The 20,056-nt window shown below is 43.3% G+C and overlaps 1 protein-coding gene across 11 annotated transcripts in view; it reads left to right on the top strand.

Moving 5' to 3' along the window:
- Positions 1–20,056, top strand: part of DOCK9 (dedicator of cytokinesis 9) — a gene marked incomplete at both ends in the record, with an annotated part of 234,149 nt that overhangs the window by 134,213 nt on the left and 79,880 nt on the right. For all 11 annotated transcript variants that reach the window (XM_084234772.1, XM_084234762.1, XM_084234770.1 and 8 more), the window contains 12 exons: positions 1,283–1,457; positions 2,363–2,430; positions 7,950–8,024; positions 9,247–9,387; positions 9,697–9,900; positions 10,279–10,401; positions 13,598–13,680; positions 14,911–15,033; positions 16,880–16,959; positions 17,039–17,226; positions 17,354–17,419; positions 19,111–19,203. In XM_084234772.1, the coding sequence (XP_084090898.1) occupies positions 1,283–1,457; positions 2,363–2,430; positions 7,950–8,024; positions 9,247–9,387; positions 9,697–9,900; positions 10,279–10,401; positions 13,598–13,680; positions 14,911–15,033; positions 16,880–16,959; positions 17,039–17,226; positions 17,354–17,419; positions 19,111–19,203 (1,419 nt within the window). The remainder of the gene's footprint in view (positions 1–1,282; positions 1,458–2,362; positions 2,431–7,949; positions 8,025–9,246; positions 9,388–9,696; positions 9,901–10,278; positions 10,402–13,597; positions 13,681–14,910; positions 15,034–16,879; positions 16,960–17,038; positions 17,227–17,353; positions 17,420–19,110; positions 19,204–20,056) is intronic.

Genomic DNA, 20,056 nt, shown 5'->3' with positions numbered 1-20,056 from the left:
TAGCTTGGGCACAGGTGTGTGTGGCTTTGGGGGTGCGACCTCATGTTTTTCAGAACTGCATTATAGAGAACACAGGGATGCCTAGGAAAGGGTGACCCCTCAGAGATGGCAGCCAACCAACTGGAGCTGTAGTGGGTAGGGCATCTGCTCTGCCCCCACTGTCTGGTGAGGGTTATGGTGTCATGACCCTCACCTGTGCCTTCAGGAATCTTGTGCTCTGGTCTTCAGGCTGAGCCTCCACCCGAAGCAGTCTCAGGATGGGGTGGAGTAATCTGGTCCCCAGGAGGTATCTGGGGATGGGGGGATGCATTAGCATCTAGTATGTGAGGCTGACCTGCTGCAAACAGCACACAGGGTAGCCCCCACTGCAAGGAAATATTGACCCAAATATCAGCAGTGAGGTGAGGAAGCCCAGCCAAAGGCACTTCCATGTACCATCCCTTAATGCACATGGGCCATTGGTTTTGAACTTCGAGCCAGACACCCTTTCATGCACATAATAGCCAGAGACTTGAGAGAAGCCTGTGGACATAGTGGCCAGGTCCCTCTGGAGGCTCATGAAGGACAAGGAAGTTTTACCTTTGAAACTGTGATCCACACATTACTTCTTTTTAAAAAAATAAGGAGCTGGGAATACTATTCAGCGATCAAAAGAGATAAACTCATGTCATGAGAAGGAACGGGAACATGGATGGAGCTGCAAGGGATTACGCTGAGTGAGATAAATCAGGAGGAAAAAGATAAATATTGGATGGTTTCACTTAGATGTGGAATATGGGGAAACTGAAAAAAGGGTCAGGAAAAAGACAGCACTTCCAAGCAGACCTTAGATCTGAGGCATCCAGTGGGGGAGGAGGAAGAAGAGGGGTCAAAACGGGGAAGGAAAGAGCACAAGGGACTATGGTGATGGGTCATAGGTGCTGTTGTGGTGGGAGAACTGCAGGGTCCCCACCTGAGGAGGGACATCAAATATTGCCCCAAAATGAACAATGATATAAGAAAAACAAACAAACAAACAAACAAATGGAGCTAGAAATCTCTACACTGCAGAGTTTCCATTCCATTGGAGGGGAAAGATGACATGTAAGATGAATATGTAAAATATGTGTCTGATGTGAAGATAAAGCCATGGAGAAGATCCAGAGGGGAGGAGATAGGGCAGGGGGCTTGTGGGGGAAGGGACTTGCCTTTTTAAATAGCCTGGTCCGGATGCCAGTGAGAAAAAACTTTGAGGCTGTTGCATTTCTTTTCAAATGTTTCTCTCCATCCTTTTCCATTGCAGAACAACAAAGTCAGGCGTTTTGCTTTTGAGCTCAAGATGCAGGATAAAAGTAGTTATCTTTTCGCGGCAGACAGTGAAGTAGAAATGGAAGAGTGGATCACGATTCTAAACAAGATTCTCCAACTCAACTTTGAAGCCGCCATGCAAGAGAAGCGCAACGGAGACTCACATGAAGGTGGGGGCAGCTTTCTCCAGGATGTGCCCTCAGCAGGGCACTCATATTGGCCAGAGGGCACAGCACCAGACACAAGCTTGTGAGTTCACAAGCTGCAGGGCGACAGGACGGACGGGAACTCTGTGCAGATAGCTGTCAGCAGAGATTTCATCACGTTAGCAGTTACGACTTGACATCAATTTTATAATGAAATCGTGTCATTGTAAGAATTACCGCTGGAGGCAGAATGGAAGACCCAAGTTCAAGCCCATTTTTTCTTGGGCAAGCTACATACCGTTTTGAGCCTCAGTTTATGCCCCCATTAAATGGGAATAAATTCAACCATGTCTGGTTGATGAAAAGATGAAATAATGTATCTCAAGTACCTGGTGTCGTGTCAGCACTTAAAATACTAATTACAGTTATTGTTATCATTGATTGGATCCCTTGGATTTTTTCAAGAGAGAGCTAGACTAGGATGGGCAGAAACCTCAGGTTTAAACCTGTAGAAAAAAAAATCTGGCTCTGTTCTTGCCATTCATGTTTTGGTTTAAGTCCTTCCTTTGGGGCTGTGCCTTAGAAATTCCTGGGGATTTTTTCAAAATACTCTTTCCTTTGCCCCAATAAAGATTCTGATTTTGATGGCCTGGGCAGACCTCCCTTTTAGTGGGTCTGATGGGAATGGGCAGGTGGGCTGGGGTCGTGGTTGGTATCATTTCTGGTTGCACAGTGCCCTTGCTAACTATTTAATGCTCACACGGGACTGGGCATTGTAGTTTATAAGAGCTCTCAGGTGTTTCTGATGGACATCCAGAGTTAAGAACCACTGCATTCAAAGGCACAGATGAGAATGGCCTTCTGTTTCCTGTTTTCAATAAAATACATTCAGCTACAAGTGACTAGGTTCATCTGTTTTGCCATTTTAGATGATGAACAAAGCAAATTGGAAGGTTCCGGTTCCGGTTTAGATAGCTACCTGCCCGAACTTGCCAAGGTAACATCATCTTAACTGTTCTGCTCATCATGGAATGGCTTTGAGATGTCTCCCATGTTGTGAATTTGTCCAGGATGGAATCTCTTTAAAGGATTAATACTTGCTAAGTTAAGGATTAACTAAGGATTAATACTTGTGACTAAGTCACAAATAGGAACTGTGATTACCCATCTCTGTTTTCTACCAGAATATGAGGGAGGTAACATTACTGGCCTAAGACAAGTTTCAGTCTGTTTTGCAGAAACCACCTTACTAAGTGTTCTCTTTTTATAAATCATGAAATGTTTTCTCACCATAATATTTAATACTCTTTGGTGAGAATTGAGGAAATAGCCCAAATACACAGAGTCTGCAGAGTAACACCGCGCTCTGTCTTCATGCATGTCTGTGTCTTGGTTCACGGATAGACACGGTTCCACTCAGGGACGGAGCCGTGGAGATCGAGCCACTGACACAAAGAAATGTGTCCTGAGTTCATTGTTGCTGAGTCACGGAATGAAAGAAAAAGTTCTGTTTGTTTTATATAACTCCGAGAAACTAACACTTCACTGAAAAACACAAAGAGGCATCACAACCATAGTCCTATGCCCAGATTCAACCCCTGTGACTGTATTACCTTCCTAGCTGCCATGATTTTAAAAGAAATAAAATAGCAGTTATAGCTGAAGTTCTTTTGAAACTTTATTCTGCATCCCCTCTGCCACAGCCTCAGCCAGAAACAGGCACTCTGAAGGTTTTTGGGGCTTACTTTCATTTGATTTTTATGTTTTTACCAATATGTCTATCATAATAATATGAAGGATTGTGGCTTGTAGGCTTAAAAGTAACTGCCATATCATAAATGGTAACATATTAGTCTATATGTGCTTGTGCTTTTAAATTCAGCCTTATTTTTGAGCTCCATCCAAGCTGGTATATAGATCTAGTTCATCCCTGCATTGTCTTGTTCGGCATTATTATAGCTGCTCTATTATTTCCAATTTTTTTCTATTACAACAATGCTATAATGAATATCCTTGTCTCCTTGTGTGCATCTATGCATGATTCTTTTTTAAATGAGAAAAGTATCTTTGTCTTCTCTGGCCCTTTATAGTCTTAATCTCTTAGAGCCTTTCTATTCTTTTCTTGCCAATACAGTGGAATGGAGACCCCACACACCCACCTCTTAAACACTGTCATAGAAAGCGTGGTTTATCTATATACAATTATAAATAGACTCGCATTCAGCACTGACCTTTACTTTAAGACAACATGACTGTTCTAAAATATAAAATCTCCCTTCCTGGCTGGGACCTCTGAGTATTGTTTTTCTTTAGCACTTGACTGTTACCGCAGTGTCTTTTTAGCACCTGCCTATTAAAGCTAATTTTAGTGCCGCCATTGTAACCTCCTCCTAGCTCGGGAGAGTCTTGGGTGCTGTGTTTGTATTCCTCTGTTGGGAACTTTGTGCCTCTTAGTCTTGTTTCTGGATGTTTGGGGGTGGAAGGGTTCATAATTTGTTAAAACAAAATATTTGAACCTGTTTTGTCTGTTGAAGCAGATAGTCTGCAATACAATCTTGAATTCAGAAAGTCACTTTCTATTTACTGGGTGTAGTTGGGGTGGGGGCCATTCGTGCCTGTGTAGAATGAGGATTCCATGGTTGTGCAATCTGAGATTGAAGTGGGGAGTGCTGGGGTGCATGAGGGGAGAGATTGGAGGCTCCCAGCTGTGTTGGCAGGGAGAGTTTAGTTGGGGGGTGGGGGGGCCAGGAGATCTGTACAGGGAAGGAAGGTGCAAGAATTGGTCCAGTGGGAAATCAGGCCACAGTTAATAAGATTCCAGAAAAAGGACTAGAACAATGGGGGAGGCAGAAGATGGGGGGTTGAAGATGTGATTGAACCGCAGGTTGCTCTCTGGTGACCTCCTCTTTCGGCTTCATTCATCCTGTTACCCTGGCTTTTGTTTTCCACTGTGATTGAGACATAACCAAACAGGATATAAGGGAGAGGAAGTTGTTTTAGTATAAAAATAGCTGATGCCTCATTCTGGAATGTAATGGAGGGGGCTTTACATACGATATGAGCAAAATGGACTTCAGTTTTCAGAATATTCTGTATATTCTTGGTCCTTATATTGTCTATTCATATAGCTCTGAACATATTTATTGCTGTCTCATGAGGGAACACACTGGGTCTACCCTAAAACCTGTTCTTTTCCTTCTATTGTTTCATAGGTTGTACCAAACATAGGTTGTCAGTGATTTTAGTATCAGTACATAATCTTATAAACATCTTTACGACACACACAAACATACACCTACTGCATGCACAAACTAGTTAGTTAATTGATCTCTTCCCTACAAAGTCAAGGGGTAATAGGATCGGATTTAAGCCTGACTGCTATCAACTGAGTAATTCCTCTCTCCCTATTTCCGTGGATCCTACACTGGACTGCAGATACCAGCTCCTTGTGTGGAGACAGTGTGCAGGAAGCCTTCATGTTGCCACCCTCTATTTTCTTCCACAGCTTTTCTATTTTGGAGTCTTTTTTTTTTTTTTTTAACTTGAAGAATAGCTGGTCACCTTAATTTGGTCTCAGATTTTTGTTTCATGTTAATCCAAAATCGCTCATTTCCTATGACCTTCTACCTTCTTTTGAGCAATTAAACTTCTTTCTAGGCAAATCTTCTGCGGGAGAACTCAGGATGAAGTGTGTTTTCTCAGCCTGTGCTGTCCCGTTGAGGTTGAGTACGGGTCAGGCAAACCCAGCAGCACTTGTGAGCACCCAGACAGTTTCAGAAACCTTTTCAGATTTTTTTAAACCAAGTCAGTAATGGCTTCCTTCTGTATATCCCACCGCAGAAAACGGCGTCCCTGTGCTAGGAGACTTGTCCAGGGCTGTGTTTGTGAGGTCAGCTGGCATTCCATTTCTTGTGCCTCCTTTTTCTACAATGCTTTATTACAGTTTTTTGATGCCAAAGATGAAATGATGGTCCTGGGAAGTTAGATTTCTTGGAAGTAGTAGAAATAAGTCCTAGGAGCTCTTTAAATTAAAAAATAAATATATATATTCTGGTCTCAGAGGATTTTGTGGTCTTTCTGGTCCGCCCTATTCTGTTTAACCCAAAAGTCAACATAATGTTTTTCTGATAGCTCATCCTGAAAATAAGATGCTTTGGCTATAGTCTTTAGCTTTCTACTGTTTATCTGCTCAGAAATAAATCCAAGATACAGTGTGCCTACAGCCCCAGCAGTTCTTCTGGAAACCCTGATGTTTGAACTGTAATTACTACTTAAAACAGGGGGTTCAATTTAGGGTTTACAGAGTGGGGGGGCATGACTTGTGTTTTAGATGAACCATTCTCTTTGACTTGTGAGCAGGCAATCAGTATTTGCAGAGAATGACTCTGCCAGTGTCCATTTGCTTTCTCTATTCTCCCATGGCTTTCCTTGCCCCTGAGCTCCCCCCCTCACTCATGGACCATGGCTAGGACAGCTGCCATGGGGGCTTGGGGGAAATCCAGGCCTTTTTCTGCTTTCTCAAAATGGGGTGACCACATGTTATTCTCAGACCACGGGCTTCTGTTTCTTTGAGAAGCGCTGGACAGCATAGACTTCAGGATATATTTTTTTATGGCTGTATTTTGTGGACACATGCCGTGAAAATATATTTTACAAGAGTTATCTTAGTGTTTTACCTTAACAATCAGTGTGCTTGCTGTAATAAGTAAAACTACATGTAATCGTATAAAGAAAGGTTCATCTTTTTCCCTTTATCCTCTTCATCTTTTTCCACGCCCCTGCAAGTCCTTCCTATTTCATCAGACTGATGGCTCGGAGAAATGCCTGCCCATCTGCAGGGCTAGGGTTTTTTTCAATAGCTCGTGCGCTCTACCTTGCTCTGAAACTTTTCCTGTCGTGCCACAGTGTTCTACAGTGGTCCTCAGGGTCCTGGAGCACCTGGTGGGCTCCTTTGCATGGCACATAATATCCAGATGTGGAGATGATGCACCTCATTCAGCCATCTCCCTGTTCATGAACATGTAGGTTATTTCCAGGATTAACTTCTACTGACAGTGCACACTAAATGTCATGGCACACGGAGTTTAAATACCTGTGCTCTGATTTCAGTAGGAGCAATTCCCCAAAGTGAGATTTCTGGGTCAGAGGTTATTGTGTTTTTATTACTTTCCCAAAAGGTTGTAAGAAGTTATCTTCCTGTTTCTCTGTGTCTGCCCCAGAGGAATGGAAATGGTATCTTGCCTATTTAGTTTGTGTTTTACTGCTTAAGAGTGATATTTTTCATATAATAATTTGCCATTTGGGTTTCGTCCTCTCTCCTTGCCTGCTCATATTCCTTTGTCTTGTCAGCTAGTTTCGGGCTGGGCTCTGAAGCCAGATGGCCTCAGTTAGAAGCCAGGCTGCTATGTATTGTTGCCAGATCTTGGGCTAGCTATTTACCCTCATGCATCAGTGTCCTGTCTTTTAAATGAGGATAACAACAGCACCTGCCTCCAAAGGTGGCACTTAGGGCACTAGCTGGACAGAGAGTTGGCTATTGTCAATAAATATCTGCTTTTGCCATCGTGCTTTTGGCTGTTTATCATCCCTAGCTCTTGGGCAAGCCCACCCCTTCTGAGCTACGTCTCCTAACTGCCTGGGTGTCCCTGGGCAACTCCTTCAGGTACATTTATTTGATGTCCCCACCTTTTAATATATCCTATGCCTAAGGAGGGGCAGGGGGGGACTTTAAGAGTCTGAGTTTGCTTTGTAATCTGATCGTGAAACCCAGTGCCTATAAGGTAGACGATGAGCTTTTACATTATTCTTACTTCTCAAGTTGGCACTTCTTTCACATTAAGTGATTTCCTAAGTGAAGAAGTCCCTTGGATATTAGTGGCAACGTCAGATAGTGCTTTGCAGGGGGCTGGGACTTCATTTCATTCATGTGTGTGTCCCTAGTGCCTGACACATACTAGATGCTCAAAAAGCATTTGCTGGTTGAGCCGCCTCTACGCGACAGTCCTCCTGCAGCACCTGCATTTTCTTTATCCCACCTTCCAAACGTATTCCCTCCTCCTGCCTTGCTTGTCCCCTCCGTCGTAGGCTGGACTGTAAGTCCTACCCCCAGTCTCATTTCCCCCCTCACTGGCTGCCTGTTCATGTGGCCTGAAGCATCCCTGGTTTTCTCCTTTTTGCTGAATTCCACCCCTTCTTCCAATGCCCGGTCCCTATTCCATGACTTTACGAAGGCGTTCTCAATACAAATGCTTAGTTATTCTTTGCTTTCTGGGTTTGGCTGGGTTTTACTCTCAGCCGATGGTCCACTTAGGGCAGGGAACAGATCTTTACTTTTCTTTGGACCCTCCCTGGGCGCTGCCTGCCTGGCCGTCTGTCCTTGTCCATCCACAGGTGCCCAACACTCCAGGCATGATGTGCTTTCTGCGTTGAGGACGCAGCAGCTTTCAGACATATTTGGACAACTTTAAATCCATATGAAAAGGATTTGTACATGATTTTTATTTATCTTGTTTTCAGAGCACCAGAGAAGCAGAAATCAAGCTGAAGAGTGAAAGCAGAGTTAAGCTTTTTTACTTGGACCCAGATACCCAGGTAAGACCTATTTTAAAACTTGAAATTGACCACTGAGCTAGGGAAAGGAAGCCTTGGGTGGCTTATTTGTTTGCTTGTCTGTTTCCTTTGTATTGATAACAATATAACAATAATGAAAATTTAGGGAAAGAGTTATAATCTCATTGTAATCTCATTGCCGTAGCTCAGCCACTGTGAGTATCTGATATTCACTAGGTTGTTGGAAATGGAGAGAAATTTATCCAAAGATGTTCTCAAGCCCATGTATAATTTTAATTTCTAATTTAGATATAATTTACTCCATAAAACGACCAAAAGAAAATAATAAGCATCACAGCAGGTGCCCTGTAGCCAGTGATGTTTCCCGGTGCATATCAGCTCGGGAGCAGCCCCAACACAAGCCTTGCAGGCATCCCATCCACATGAGTGTCCCCCCAGGGAGCCCACATGTGCAGACGAGGAGCTCAGAAGCCACCCACAGACAGTCTGTTGGGAGAGGGCACAGTCTGCCGTCTTTCTCCTCTCATGTTCTTCGTTCTTCATTTGTGGTCTTTTTTTATTGGAAACTTCTCTTTAACTTTATTAGTAAGTATTTTTCTATACTTTTTCACAGACTTCACTGTTTGGCAGCTTTTAAATGATTGTGCTACAATACACAGAACAAAACTTACCACTTTATTGGTACAATTCATTGGCATTAAGCATTTTCACATATGGTACAAGTATCGCCACCACCCCTTTCCAGAACTTTTTCATCTTCCCAAACTGAAACTGTGTCAATTAAGTAGTAACTCCTCATTCCCTCCCCCAACCCCTAGTAATCTTTATTCTACTCACTGTCTATGAATTCACCTGTGCTGAAGACCTTATATTTGCAGCCCAAGTATATTTATACTTAAGCATCTGGCTTATTCCATTTAGCATGTTTTCAAGGTTCATCTGTGTTGTAGCATGTGTGAGGATTTCATTTCTTTTTATGACTGAGTAATATTCCATTGTACAGCTATACCACATTTTGTTTATTCATCTGTTGATGCATGCTTGGGTTGTTCATCACTATAATTTTTAAGCTCTGTGTGTTACTCCATTGGGTAGATATGCCATCATTTATCTGATCATTATAAACTACATAATGTTATAAAATAACAACTCTTATTTTAGGCACTTTCCTTGGTATACATTTATTATGGGATTTTTAAAATGGGAATATAACCTATTTATATATTTACATTTTCTTTTAAAGAAGCTTGACTTCTCATCAGCTGAGCCAGAAGTGAAGCCATTCGAAGAGAAGTTTGGAAAAAGGATTCTCGTCAAGTGCAATGACTTGTCTTTCAACTTGCAATGCTGTGTTGCTGAAAATGAAGAGGGACCCACTACAAATGTAATTTTTCTTAAAAAATATATTTATATTTTTAAATATTCAGAGGTTTCAAATGTGCCGGTTACGTGCAGTCTGGACATGAAAGCTGGTCCTTGGAAGCCAAGAGGTCATAGGTTGGATCTGGATGTGGAGGGTGGTGTAGCCTGCCGGGAGGCCTATGTGTGAGCACAGGCAGGGCTGCAGGGATGAAGGGGTGAGGAATGTGTAGCGATGCTCATAAACAGGACTCCTTGTCTTCTCTGAGAGCAGTGTTCTCTTTCCCCGAAGCTTGAGCCACAGTGATGGTCTGCTTTGCTTTGTTTTGTTCAGGTTGAGCCTTTCTTTGTTACTCTCTCCCTGTTTGACATAAAATACAACCGAAAGATTTCTGCTGATTTCCACGTGGACCTGAACCACTTCTCGGTGCGGCAGATGTTGGCCCCCACGTCCCCGATGCTGATGAATGGTGGTGGGCAGAGCTCGCCCGCCTTACAGGACATCCTCCACGAAGCTGCCATGCAGTACCCAAAGCAGGTGGGGCCCAGGGCTGCTGCTGAGACTCACCTATCACATGCTTCCTAAGCACACACTGGGCTTCCGTGGTCACGAGGGGGGTGGGTAGGTGGGGGGCGTGTGAATGAGACCATTGTATTGACAGCATCTATAAATACACAGTAAATGCAGGTGCAAAGAAGTGATTTCTGCTTTCTAAACCTTCTGCTAATTGCCTCCCCCACAAAAAGCCATCTGGAGCCGATGATGGAGCAGGATGAGTCGACTGGTCTACCCTGGGTGCTTCTTTATAGCTATCTTGTTTCATGTATCCTTGCTGCCTTAAAACCTTTAATGTTCATGGGATTTGTTTAATGTGACTGTCAATTCTGCTCACTGAAGAACATCGTTGCCTTCTAGGGAATCTTCTCAGTCACATGTCCTCATCCAGACATCTTTCTTGTGGCTAGAATTGAAAAAGTCCTCCAGGGAAGCATCACGCATGGTGCTGAGCCATACATGAGGAGCTCCGACTCTTCCAAGGTACGGTGACTGTTGGACTCTGTGCTGATAAACAGCTGTCAGGAGGAAAAAGGCTGCCTGTCAAAGTAGAAATGCTCCAACATCGCAAAGCTAGGACATCTGTAGACATAGACAGTTTTATGTAGTTTTGCTCTTACATTTGACCTTCTGTGACCGACTTCCAGTCAAGAGGAATGCTCTGTGTAAGTGATCACACCCTCCTGGGATCATCGGTGAAGGAATTACCAGCTCAACAGTATCGTCACAAAGTGCATCCATTCAACTAGAGTCCCTTCCACTTGCTGACATGACTTCTGGGTTGTTGTTCTGATCCACTGAGGCTTGGCAGACAGGGCAGGTTATAGCAGCAAATGTGACTTCAGGTAGGCAAGGGGCAGGAAACAGGCAAGAAGTACGTTTGGGGATTTGTGAGCTTGCCCATTACCTGGGGTGTGCCCAGGTGTAGACGTGCTGTGGGATTATTGAGTATTAGACGGCATCTCATCCCAGACCTCCTTGCACCCTTCAGAAAACTAGGTTAACAAAGGCTTTGTTACTGCTTCAGTGCCCCACAGCTGGAGTGGGCACTTGGCTTTCTAGCACATTCCACAACTGATTAAAGGACCTGGCACTGTCCCTGCTGTTTTATAGTATTTTTAGTTATGAAAAAAATTTTTTTCAGTAAGTGGTCCTCTGAGAGATGACCCCAATACAGGGACAAGGGCTGACCAGCAGCAGGTAGACGGGCCACCTAGAGCCTCTACTTGGGGTTTTCTGAGTTGGTTCACAGGCATTCTCTGGCCACCCACACCTTGCAGTTGTGCAGAATAGTTTTAGGAGTCAGAGACCTGGATGCTTTGGACAAATCACCCTGGGTTCCAACTGTCCCACTTATAGATGGGGGAAGATGTTACAACCCCTCCCCACCCCCGCCACCACCTTACCTTTCTCTAGGATGGCTCCAGGGTCCCACAGGCAATGTAGGTGACCATGCTGGACACAGCATTGACCACTGAGGCATGCGGGCCCTGGTTGTCATTTATCAGTCCATTTAGCAGTCTTCAAACAGCGTGGCTTCAAACAGGACTCCTTTCTGGCTGATAAAAGCTAGCCAGTCTCCAGAGAGAAGCTGTGTTATTTTTGATATCGAGTCTATAAAACGTTGGACGAGAAGCTCCTGAAGCCCTTTTTTGTTTTGATTAGTAATCAGTGAAGGCCCAAGAGATGATCTCCCTGGCTCTGTGCGATACTTTTCCAAGGTGTATCAGCACCGCCTCTGGACCACACGCACTGTTTGTAGGTTGGCGGCTTGTAATAGTGCAAAGCTCGAGTATCTCTGTGGCCTAGACGTGGTGCCTTTACTGTGCCCTGACCTCTGCCCAAGGCTGCTCTTCCTCGCTTACAGGGTATAGAGCGCAGCCCCCTGCCCGTGACCCGTGCGCTCACCTTCCTGCCACTGCCAAAGCCTGGCATTAATGCAAGGATTAAGAGGGATTAAGACACAGCCACCACCCATCCTAACAGTACTTTGGGCAGAGATTTTACAAAGGGAATTTTCCCTTGTATATCAGAAGTGTCTCCTCATGTTTTCCAAGGTCAAGAATGTCATTTGGAGGAAATTTTTGTCTGGAAGATATTATGAAATCTCTGTAGGTGGCCACCATGAATAAATTTTTTAAAAATGAAAGAAAAGATAAAACCCCAAAGGACAAAATGAGTTTTTCGCTGTGAATTCCCCACGGTTTGTCCCATCGGCCCGCCCATAAGTCTGAGAGCTCAGTCTTCCCTCGCTGTGGGGAGGTAAAGCTGATTTGAAGCCTTGTGTTTTAGCATCAGAGCCTATGCAGATGCTGCATTTTATTCCATAGCATGGCCCTTATGTTAGAACTTAACAATAATGGTTTTTAAGTGAAAGTGTTTAAGAAAAATGGACAATCCAGGAAGGTAGCCTTGGACTGCACCCTCATTGAACCCTGAGCCCCAATATCCCCTGCAATCAAGTGTCCTCCCCACTTCCCTCCTGAAGCAGCAGTTCCCACATGTGATTATACAGAGGCCTCAGGCTTGGGAACTGGAAGGATAATGAGAGCATCACTCCCACCTGTCATCTCTATAGTGGGGCAGCCGCCGTGGTGTCCCACAGCTGCTTTCAGCCAGACATAGAGACAGAAGCTCTATTGTTCTGCTTCGGAGTCTTCCAGATGAGCACGTCTCAAACCTAGTGCACACAGGTCACTTGGGGTTGGCTAGAATTTGGGTTCAGACCCAGGAGGTTAGGCACAGGGCCTGAGACTCTGCATTCCTCACAAGTGCCCGGATGTTGCTGGTGCAGGAGCTCTGGAGAGCTCACATTGGCACAGGCGTTGAGTCACCTTTCCTGGGGTTGGTGAGACATTGCCATACTTACATGATGTAAAGCGCCCTTCACAGAGGGTGGCAGAGCCCCACTCTGGCTCTGAGTCAGCCAAATCTCACAGCACTAACGATGTAGTATCCCAATGTAAGCAGGCTTGGGGAAAGTGGGTGTCATCAGCTTCAACTGTAGGGGTGCAGTTGATTAAGAGGCCTGCATGTATACATCTTAAACCAAAAGCAAGCCTGCCTCTCTGTGCACTCTAGGGTTAACCAGCCACCCCCTGGCAAATCAACATTGATCATTAGAGAGTAAAAATAGCAGTAATGTACTTCGAAGTACTTAGAAGGCAAGAATAGAGTGAATGAAAACCCAATTTAAGTTCCACGTATAGTATCCAAATAATGAATGTTTATCCCTCAAGTGGTAGAGATCTGTCCAAGTGCATACGGGGGGCTTTGGGAGCTTTCTGTTTCCACTAGTGTTCTTTTTAATTCTAGTAATAGAATATGCTGGGGCGCAAATCCCAAACATTAGTGAGCATTATTTACTCAGTGTACTCATCAGTCACCCTGAAACGTAAAGGACTGTAGGAGCCTATGAAATGGCAAGCGTATTGTCTGAAGACCAAGGCAGACACATATATTTTGGAAACAGTGCTCATTCTTTATTGAAAATCAGAGCTAGAGGAATGTTCCCCATGGAATGTAAGTCCAGCCAGTTTCATGACATCCGGCGTGCTTCCTATGCCTTGGGTACGGTGGTGAGAGCATGCCCCAGGAGCTTGCTTTGATGGCTCTTCGGGTTATAATTCTCCTGTCAGAGGGTTGCAGTGTCTCATGGCTGTATTCTGGTATCTTCAAGGTTGCTCAGAAGGTGCTGAAGAACGCTAAGCAGGCATGCCAAAGACTTGGACAGTACAGGATGCCTTTTGCTTGGGCGGCAAGGTAATGCCAACATCTTCTATATATCTTTTGTGTATATAGACGACATATAAGAGAGAGACAGGGGCCTCCCTGGTGGCACAAAGGGCTAAGCACTGCACTATGAGGCAATTCACAGCCTCTGCAGCACGAGTTCGATCCCCGGCCGGCCAGGGAGCAACCCACATGGCGCAGCAGACCTCTCCTGTCTCGCCCACTGCTCCCCTCAGCAGTGTACTTTGGTTGATCTGCCTGTTCTGTTTCCCACTCTGTCTCTGGTGAATCCTCTCACCCCCTGCATCTTTGGCCTGTACCCCAGCTCTTGTATGCATAAATAAATAAATCTTTATATATAGACAAAAAGGCCGACCAGCTGACCTGCTCTTCTGAGTTCCAGGTAGACATTCTGATGATTGAGAGTTGCATCGAAGTCACTGTGGGAAAAGTATAATTTAGTTAAGTAAAGGTGACTGGGTTTTTTAAAAACCTGTTTTATAGGGCCTGCCTGGTGGCCTACAGGTTGTTTCAACACTGTCACTACTATGGCCTGGGTTTGATCCCCGGCCCAGAAGCTGACCCGCATGGCACAGGAGACCTGTCCTGTCTCGCCTGCTGCTCCCCTTAGCAGTGTATTTCAGTAAATCTGCCTGTTCTGCTCCCCACTCTGTCTCTGGTGAATCCTCTTAACCACCGCACCTCTGGCCTACACCCCAATTCTTCCATGCCAAAAAAACCCCACTTTTTATTAAGTAAGACTAAAAGTTTCCTGGAACTCATAGACAAAGAATTTTGAAATGTGTAAAACTGGAAAATAAGTACCCCTGTACCTGAAGAGCCATTTTTCAGTGTCTCTGAGAGGAGGGATGCTTCTGGGGGGCAGCCATGTCGGAACTGACATGATGACCGAAAGTATTTGTGCTAAACTTGAGTTCCAGGGTCTTGGGTTCACCTGTGTCCAGCTGTGAGCAGGGGCTGCAGGAGGCCTGTCAACCACCTTTGTGATCTCCATTTCTTAAGCACTGCCTGTGCCTGTGGTTTCCTCGGCACGAGCCATTTGCTGGAAATGTTCTCTAAGTAAATTGAGTTAGTTGTGTCCGTCCTCATAAATATCTCCCATGTTTTTAGATAATGAGATTTTCCTTGGCTACAGCCAATGGAATAATAATTAGTCTTTATATAGAAACCAGAGTTAAGTTGCAGATTAATTTTGGTGGCTTGGAAACTCAGCTCAGAAATGCTGTTTTGCTATTTCAGGACGTTGTTTAAGGATGCATCTGGAAACCTGGACAAAAATGCCAGATTTTCTGCTCTCTACAAACAAGATAGCAATAAACTCTCCAACGAGGACATGCTGAAGCTGCTGGCAGACTTCCGAAAGTGAGTCTCAAGGTCTTAATACCCCATATCTGAATCCTAGATGTTGTTGGTAAGGAGGCAGGAAGCTGGAACCCTTTTTAGTGGTTTAACTCAACTTCACAGGGCATGTTGGATGAGTGTGGAACACAGACATAAATTCAAGGATTTTTGCTTAAACAAAAATGCCTCAAATTTCTTTCAATCCTGTATAATCTTTTTAAGAGACTCCAAAGCTTATTTAGGGAATATTTTCTTTCATACAATGCAGCTGGAAGACTAGATTCAGAAAAAAAAAAAAAAAAAGCTTCACCATTTACTTGTTTTATCCTAATGCGAAAGTTTTTTTTTTTTTTATGTTCATATAAAATCACAGAAAGCTATAAAGTGGAAAGTTAAAAGTCACATGTAAATCTATCGGGAAAAACCTTGAGTGACATTTTATTGTATATTCTATAGGGTGATTTTTACGACTGTCTATCTTTGCATCTGGCTGCCCGTTTCTTCATTTATATACAAGAATTATATAAAAAATATTTTCTTTTCATTAGAGTTCATCCCGGTACATTCTCCTCCTCAACAGTATAGTTAGTGCTCTCCTTTCTAAACGAGTACAGGTAGACTATATAGACTATATGCTGATGATTGAGAATTGCAGGCTAGTCTACTGTGGGAAAACTGATTTATTTAGCTAAAGGTGACTGGGTTTGTTTGTTTTTTAAACCTACTTTTTATTATGTAAGTAAGACTAGAAGCTTCCTGGAACCCCCTGAAAAAGGACAATAATTACTTTATGACAATCCAGTATATATGACAATACATTACCCACTATAAAGTGAAACTCTTTAAGAGATGTTAATTTTGACTCCTTAGATTTCTGAAAACTCAGAAGAGAAATAAGATTAAGGTAAACATGAAGGTAAAGAAAGCTCATTCAGTCTTTCTTTAGTTCTAGGCAAACTGATCATACCGTTAGTTTGGTATAGAAATAACAAACTAAGCCTGAAAGGAACCCAGGGTACAGAATCCATAGTGGCTGGCCCTTGGCCGTTCTTTTCATTTCATTATCCTCTCAAACCCTCAACTCTTTCTCTTCCCAGAAAAAGTCTAAAACCCACGTCTCTAGCAAAGAAAATCAGTTTTATCACTTGAACAGTAGCTTCTCAGTAGGGAGCTCCAAAATAGCGTGATAGGAAGAGCAGATTCTCAGCCAGACCCACTTCCACCTACTCCCAGCTGTGTGGTGGCGACGACTTGCTTCACCTTGCTTTGCCTCATTGTTATGGGTTGAACTGTATTCCCCCCAAAAAACCTGTGTTGAAGTCCTAACCCCTGGTACCTATCAGTGTGAACTTATTTGCATATAGGATCTTTGCAGATAATAGTCAAATTAAAATGATGTCACTAGGATGGGCCCTCACCCAATACCTTGTGTTCTGATACAGAGAAGGATATATTGACAGGCACACAGCAGGAGGTAGCTCATTGAGACAGAAGCAAAGTTTAACTATGCATGGTGAGGGATGGCAACTAGACTTACAAGTGATCATCTCACAGTGCCACACCTGCAGACATCCAGTCCTGACACACCCCTGAGCTAATCAGTGCAAAATCCACATCTGGTTTTTAAAAATTTGACTGAACTTTTATACTAGTTGAATATTGAAATGATGATATTTTGATTATATTGGGGCAAATAAATGTATCCTTTCAATTCTTTTTACCCCTTTCTTTTCACCTTAAATGTGGCTACTGGCCAGTTTAAAATTACTTTTGTGACTTGCATTATATTTCCCTGGGAAGTGTATCTCTAGGACTTTGGCATTCATGTTAACATAACTCACAATGTTCTGTTTTCTCTTCTTTGTAGACCTGAGAAGATGGCTAAACTCCCAGTAATTCTGGGCAATCTAGACATTACCATCGACAATGTTTCCTCAGACTTCCCCAGTAAGTGTACGTTCTCTGTAATAAACAGACAAAATCTTGTTTGCTTTTTCCTTCAATTCGTTTGATTTTGGTTTTTCAGATTATGTCAATTCATCATACATCCCCATGAAGCAATTTGAAACCTGTAGTAAAACTCCGATCACATTTGAAGTTGAGGAGTTTGTGCCCTGCATCCCAAAACACACCCAGCCTTACACCATCTACAACAACCACCTTTATGTCTATCCGAAGTACTTGAAATACGACAGTCAGAAGTCTTTTGCCAAGGTGAGTGCAACAATCATTTTTATATCACACACTAGTCAGAGTTGATGTCTCGTGTCCTTTGATAAATATGGACATATTCTGGTTTTGAGCTTAGTTTTCTTTTCTTTTTCCTTGACTATTACTTTAGGCCAGAAATATTGCTGTTTGCATTGAATTCAAAGATTCCGATGAGGAAGACTCTCAGCCTCTGAAGGTCTGTTTTTTCATGTGTTTGCATGCCTGTGTACTCTGATGTTTTCCATTTAAAAAATTGTGTTGCATGTCAGTCCCCAATGAGATAAATTTAGCACATTCTAATTGACACAAACACAAAAAAATAGGACATTGCAATATATGACCAGATGTGGTGAACCTCACAGAATATGGAATTGATTGAGCTCGTGCTCCTACTTGACTGCTTCTCTTTTGTTAGACAATAAACAACTGTTTCTTAAGCACAATCAATTCAATAAATATGTGCACCTTCAATAGGTCAGACCTTGGGTGGATGCTATAAATTTAGGGATTAGTAATACTGGTCATAGAAATAACAATAGGTTGGCATTAATTAAATATTAATTATAGCATAGTAATAATCATGAGAGATTACTGGTGATGTTTTTAAATGGTTATTATAGTACAGATTCTGTGCTTTAGCACCATATGGGTGTTAAACAACTTTAATCCCCTTTTTAATTAGGTGCTATTACCCTCTTTTTTTTTAAACGAGGATACTAGTGTCCAGATTTAAATAAAGTGCTGAGGGTCATATGTTAGTGGCACCAGTGTTCAAACCCAGGCAGTCTACCCAGAGCTCAGGCGCTTTGTGGTAACTATAGGAATGAAAGGAGACAGTGATGCAAAAGAAAATATATGCAGCTTTTGCTCTCCAGAAATTCAGCTTAGTGGGAAAGACAGTCATGGAGAAAAATCTCCCAGCACACAAAAGGTATTGTTTTTGGACCAAAGAAATAATTGGTACAGCAAAATGCTGAGGAGCATAGAGGCAAGAATCAATCATTTCTTTCCTTCTTTTTTTTTTTTTAAATATATCTTTATTAAGGTAACGTTGGTTTACAGCATCATATTTAATTTAGGGATACGGAATCACCCCAATTCAGAGGTATTTTACCATATCACCCCCACAACCAAAGCCCCATAATCCTCCACCACTGTCCATTGGGCCCCGCTCCCCCCACTTTGCTCCATACATCCCACCCTCACCCCCAGTAGCCTCAGTTCTACAGTTAGATTTCTAGGATTTGTTTTGGTTGAGTTTGGCTGATCCTTTGTTGTGTTTCTCTGTATTTCCATGTGAGTGAAACCATCCATGTTTGCCTTTCTCCGTCTGACTTATTTAACTCATTTAACGTAGCATCAACCCTCCAGTTCCATCCATGTTGTCACAAGTGGCAAGATTTTCTCTTGTTTAAAAGCTGAGTGCCATTCCACTGTGTGTACAGACCATGCCTTCTCAGTCCACAACTCTGTTGTTGGCCACAGAAGTGCTTTCCGTAACGCTGTTGTCAATAGTCTGTGAATGAGCAGAGGAGTTTTCTCAAAGGATGGATGAGGGTTTGCTTGGCTCATAGAGAAAGCTGGTCACTCACACGGAGGGACTGCCTAGACAAAGGTGCATGAGAGGAATGGTGAACACGGCACCATCCGGAGCAGCAGCTTGTAGGGCTGAGAGGGGCGGGGGCCAGTGAGGACTGGAGGAGGATCTGAGGCTGGGTAGGACCCTGGACTAGGGGGCTTGTGGGACTGGAGTCTCCTAGAAGAACCCGGCAGGTGGTTAAGGCTTTGCGGCATAAGTAGGTGAGCCTCGTTCTTAACAACACATCTGAGTCTGAATTCTTACCCTGCTAAATACTGATTGTCTCCCTTTGCAAACTCTTACTCCAGTGCATTTACGGCCGACCTGGCGGGCCGGTCTTCACAAGAAGCGCCTTTGCTGCTGTCCTGCACCATCACCAAAACCCAGAATTTTATGATGAGGTAAGTGAGGTTTTCAAGAGCAACCCAGTTATCCAGTCATAAGGAAAAATCCAAGTTCTGTGCTTGGGGAAGCAAAATTCAAGAGAAGATACACTTTCTACTAAAATTACAGTGGTGGAATGAAATGCTGATGTCAAGGCATTTATTTTACATTATCTTTTTCTAATTATGAAAGTAACGTGTTTAAAAACACAGACAATATCAGAAAGAAAAAGCCAAAAGCCTTCCATCACTACTACAACTAATATTGTGATTGTGATGTATTTCCTTTCAAAATCTTACTTAAGTGTGATTACGCTTGTAACCATGCCTGGCTGTAAGTACACCTGAGCTACCTGAGTAGCTTCCTTTCTCACCACTGGGTTTGCTTATGTAGATGGTAATGCAGGTCATTAAAGCTACTCTGAGAACCCTCCTCGAAAATGTCCTCCCTGCTTCCTCACCATTCCTGAGCTGCAGGGTCAGAGCAGTGCTTTCTGCTGTGGGTTTTCCATTTTTCTTGAGTTAAAATCCCAGCTTTCCTCTTATTTTTGGTCAGTGAATGTTTTAGTCTGTTTGTGCTGCTATCACAAAACACCGTAGACTTGGGGACTGTTTTTAAACAGGGTGTCAGCATGGCCAAGGGAGGGCCACCTCTGTGGGCCACCACCTTCTCAGCTGTAGCCTCATGTGGCTGAGGACCCTTTCATGACCCCCCCCACACCTCCTAATCCCATTACCTTTAGGGGCTAGGATTACAGTGTGAATTTGGGGGAGACACAAACATTCCAGCCACAGAAATGCATTAAGAATCCATTTAAATCCTTTGTACCATTTGCACTCTTGGATTTCTTTGCAAGTATTTCTATCAGTT

This window comes from Talpa europaea (assembly GCF_964194135.1).
Source record: "Talpa europaea genome assembly, chromosome: 6".
Lineage (NCBI taxonomy): Eukaryota > Metazoa > Chordata > Mammalia > Eulipotyphla > Talpidae > Talpa > Talpa europaea.
The sequence above is the reverse complement of the archived record's forward strand: the minus strand, read 5'-3'. Positions and strand labels throughout refer to the sequence as shown.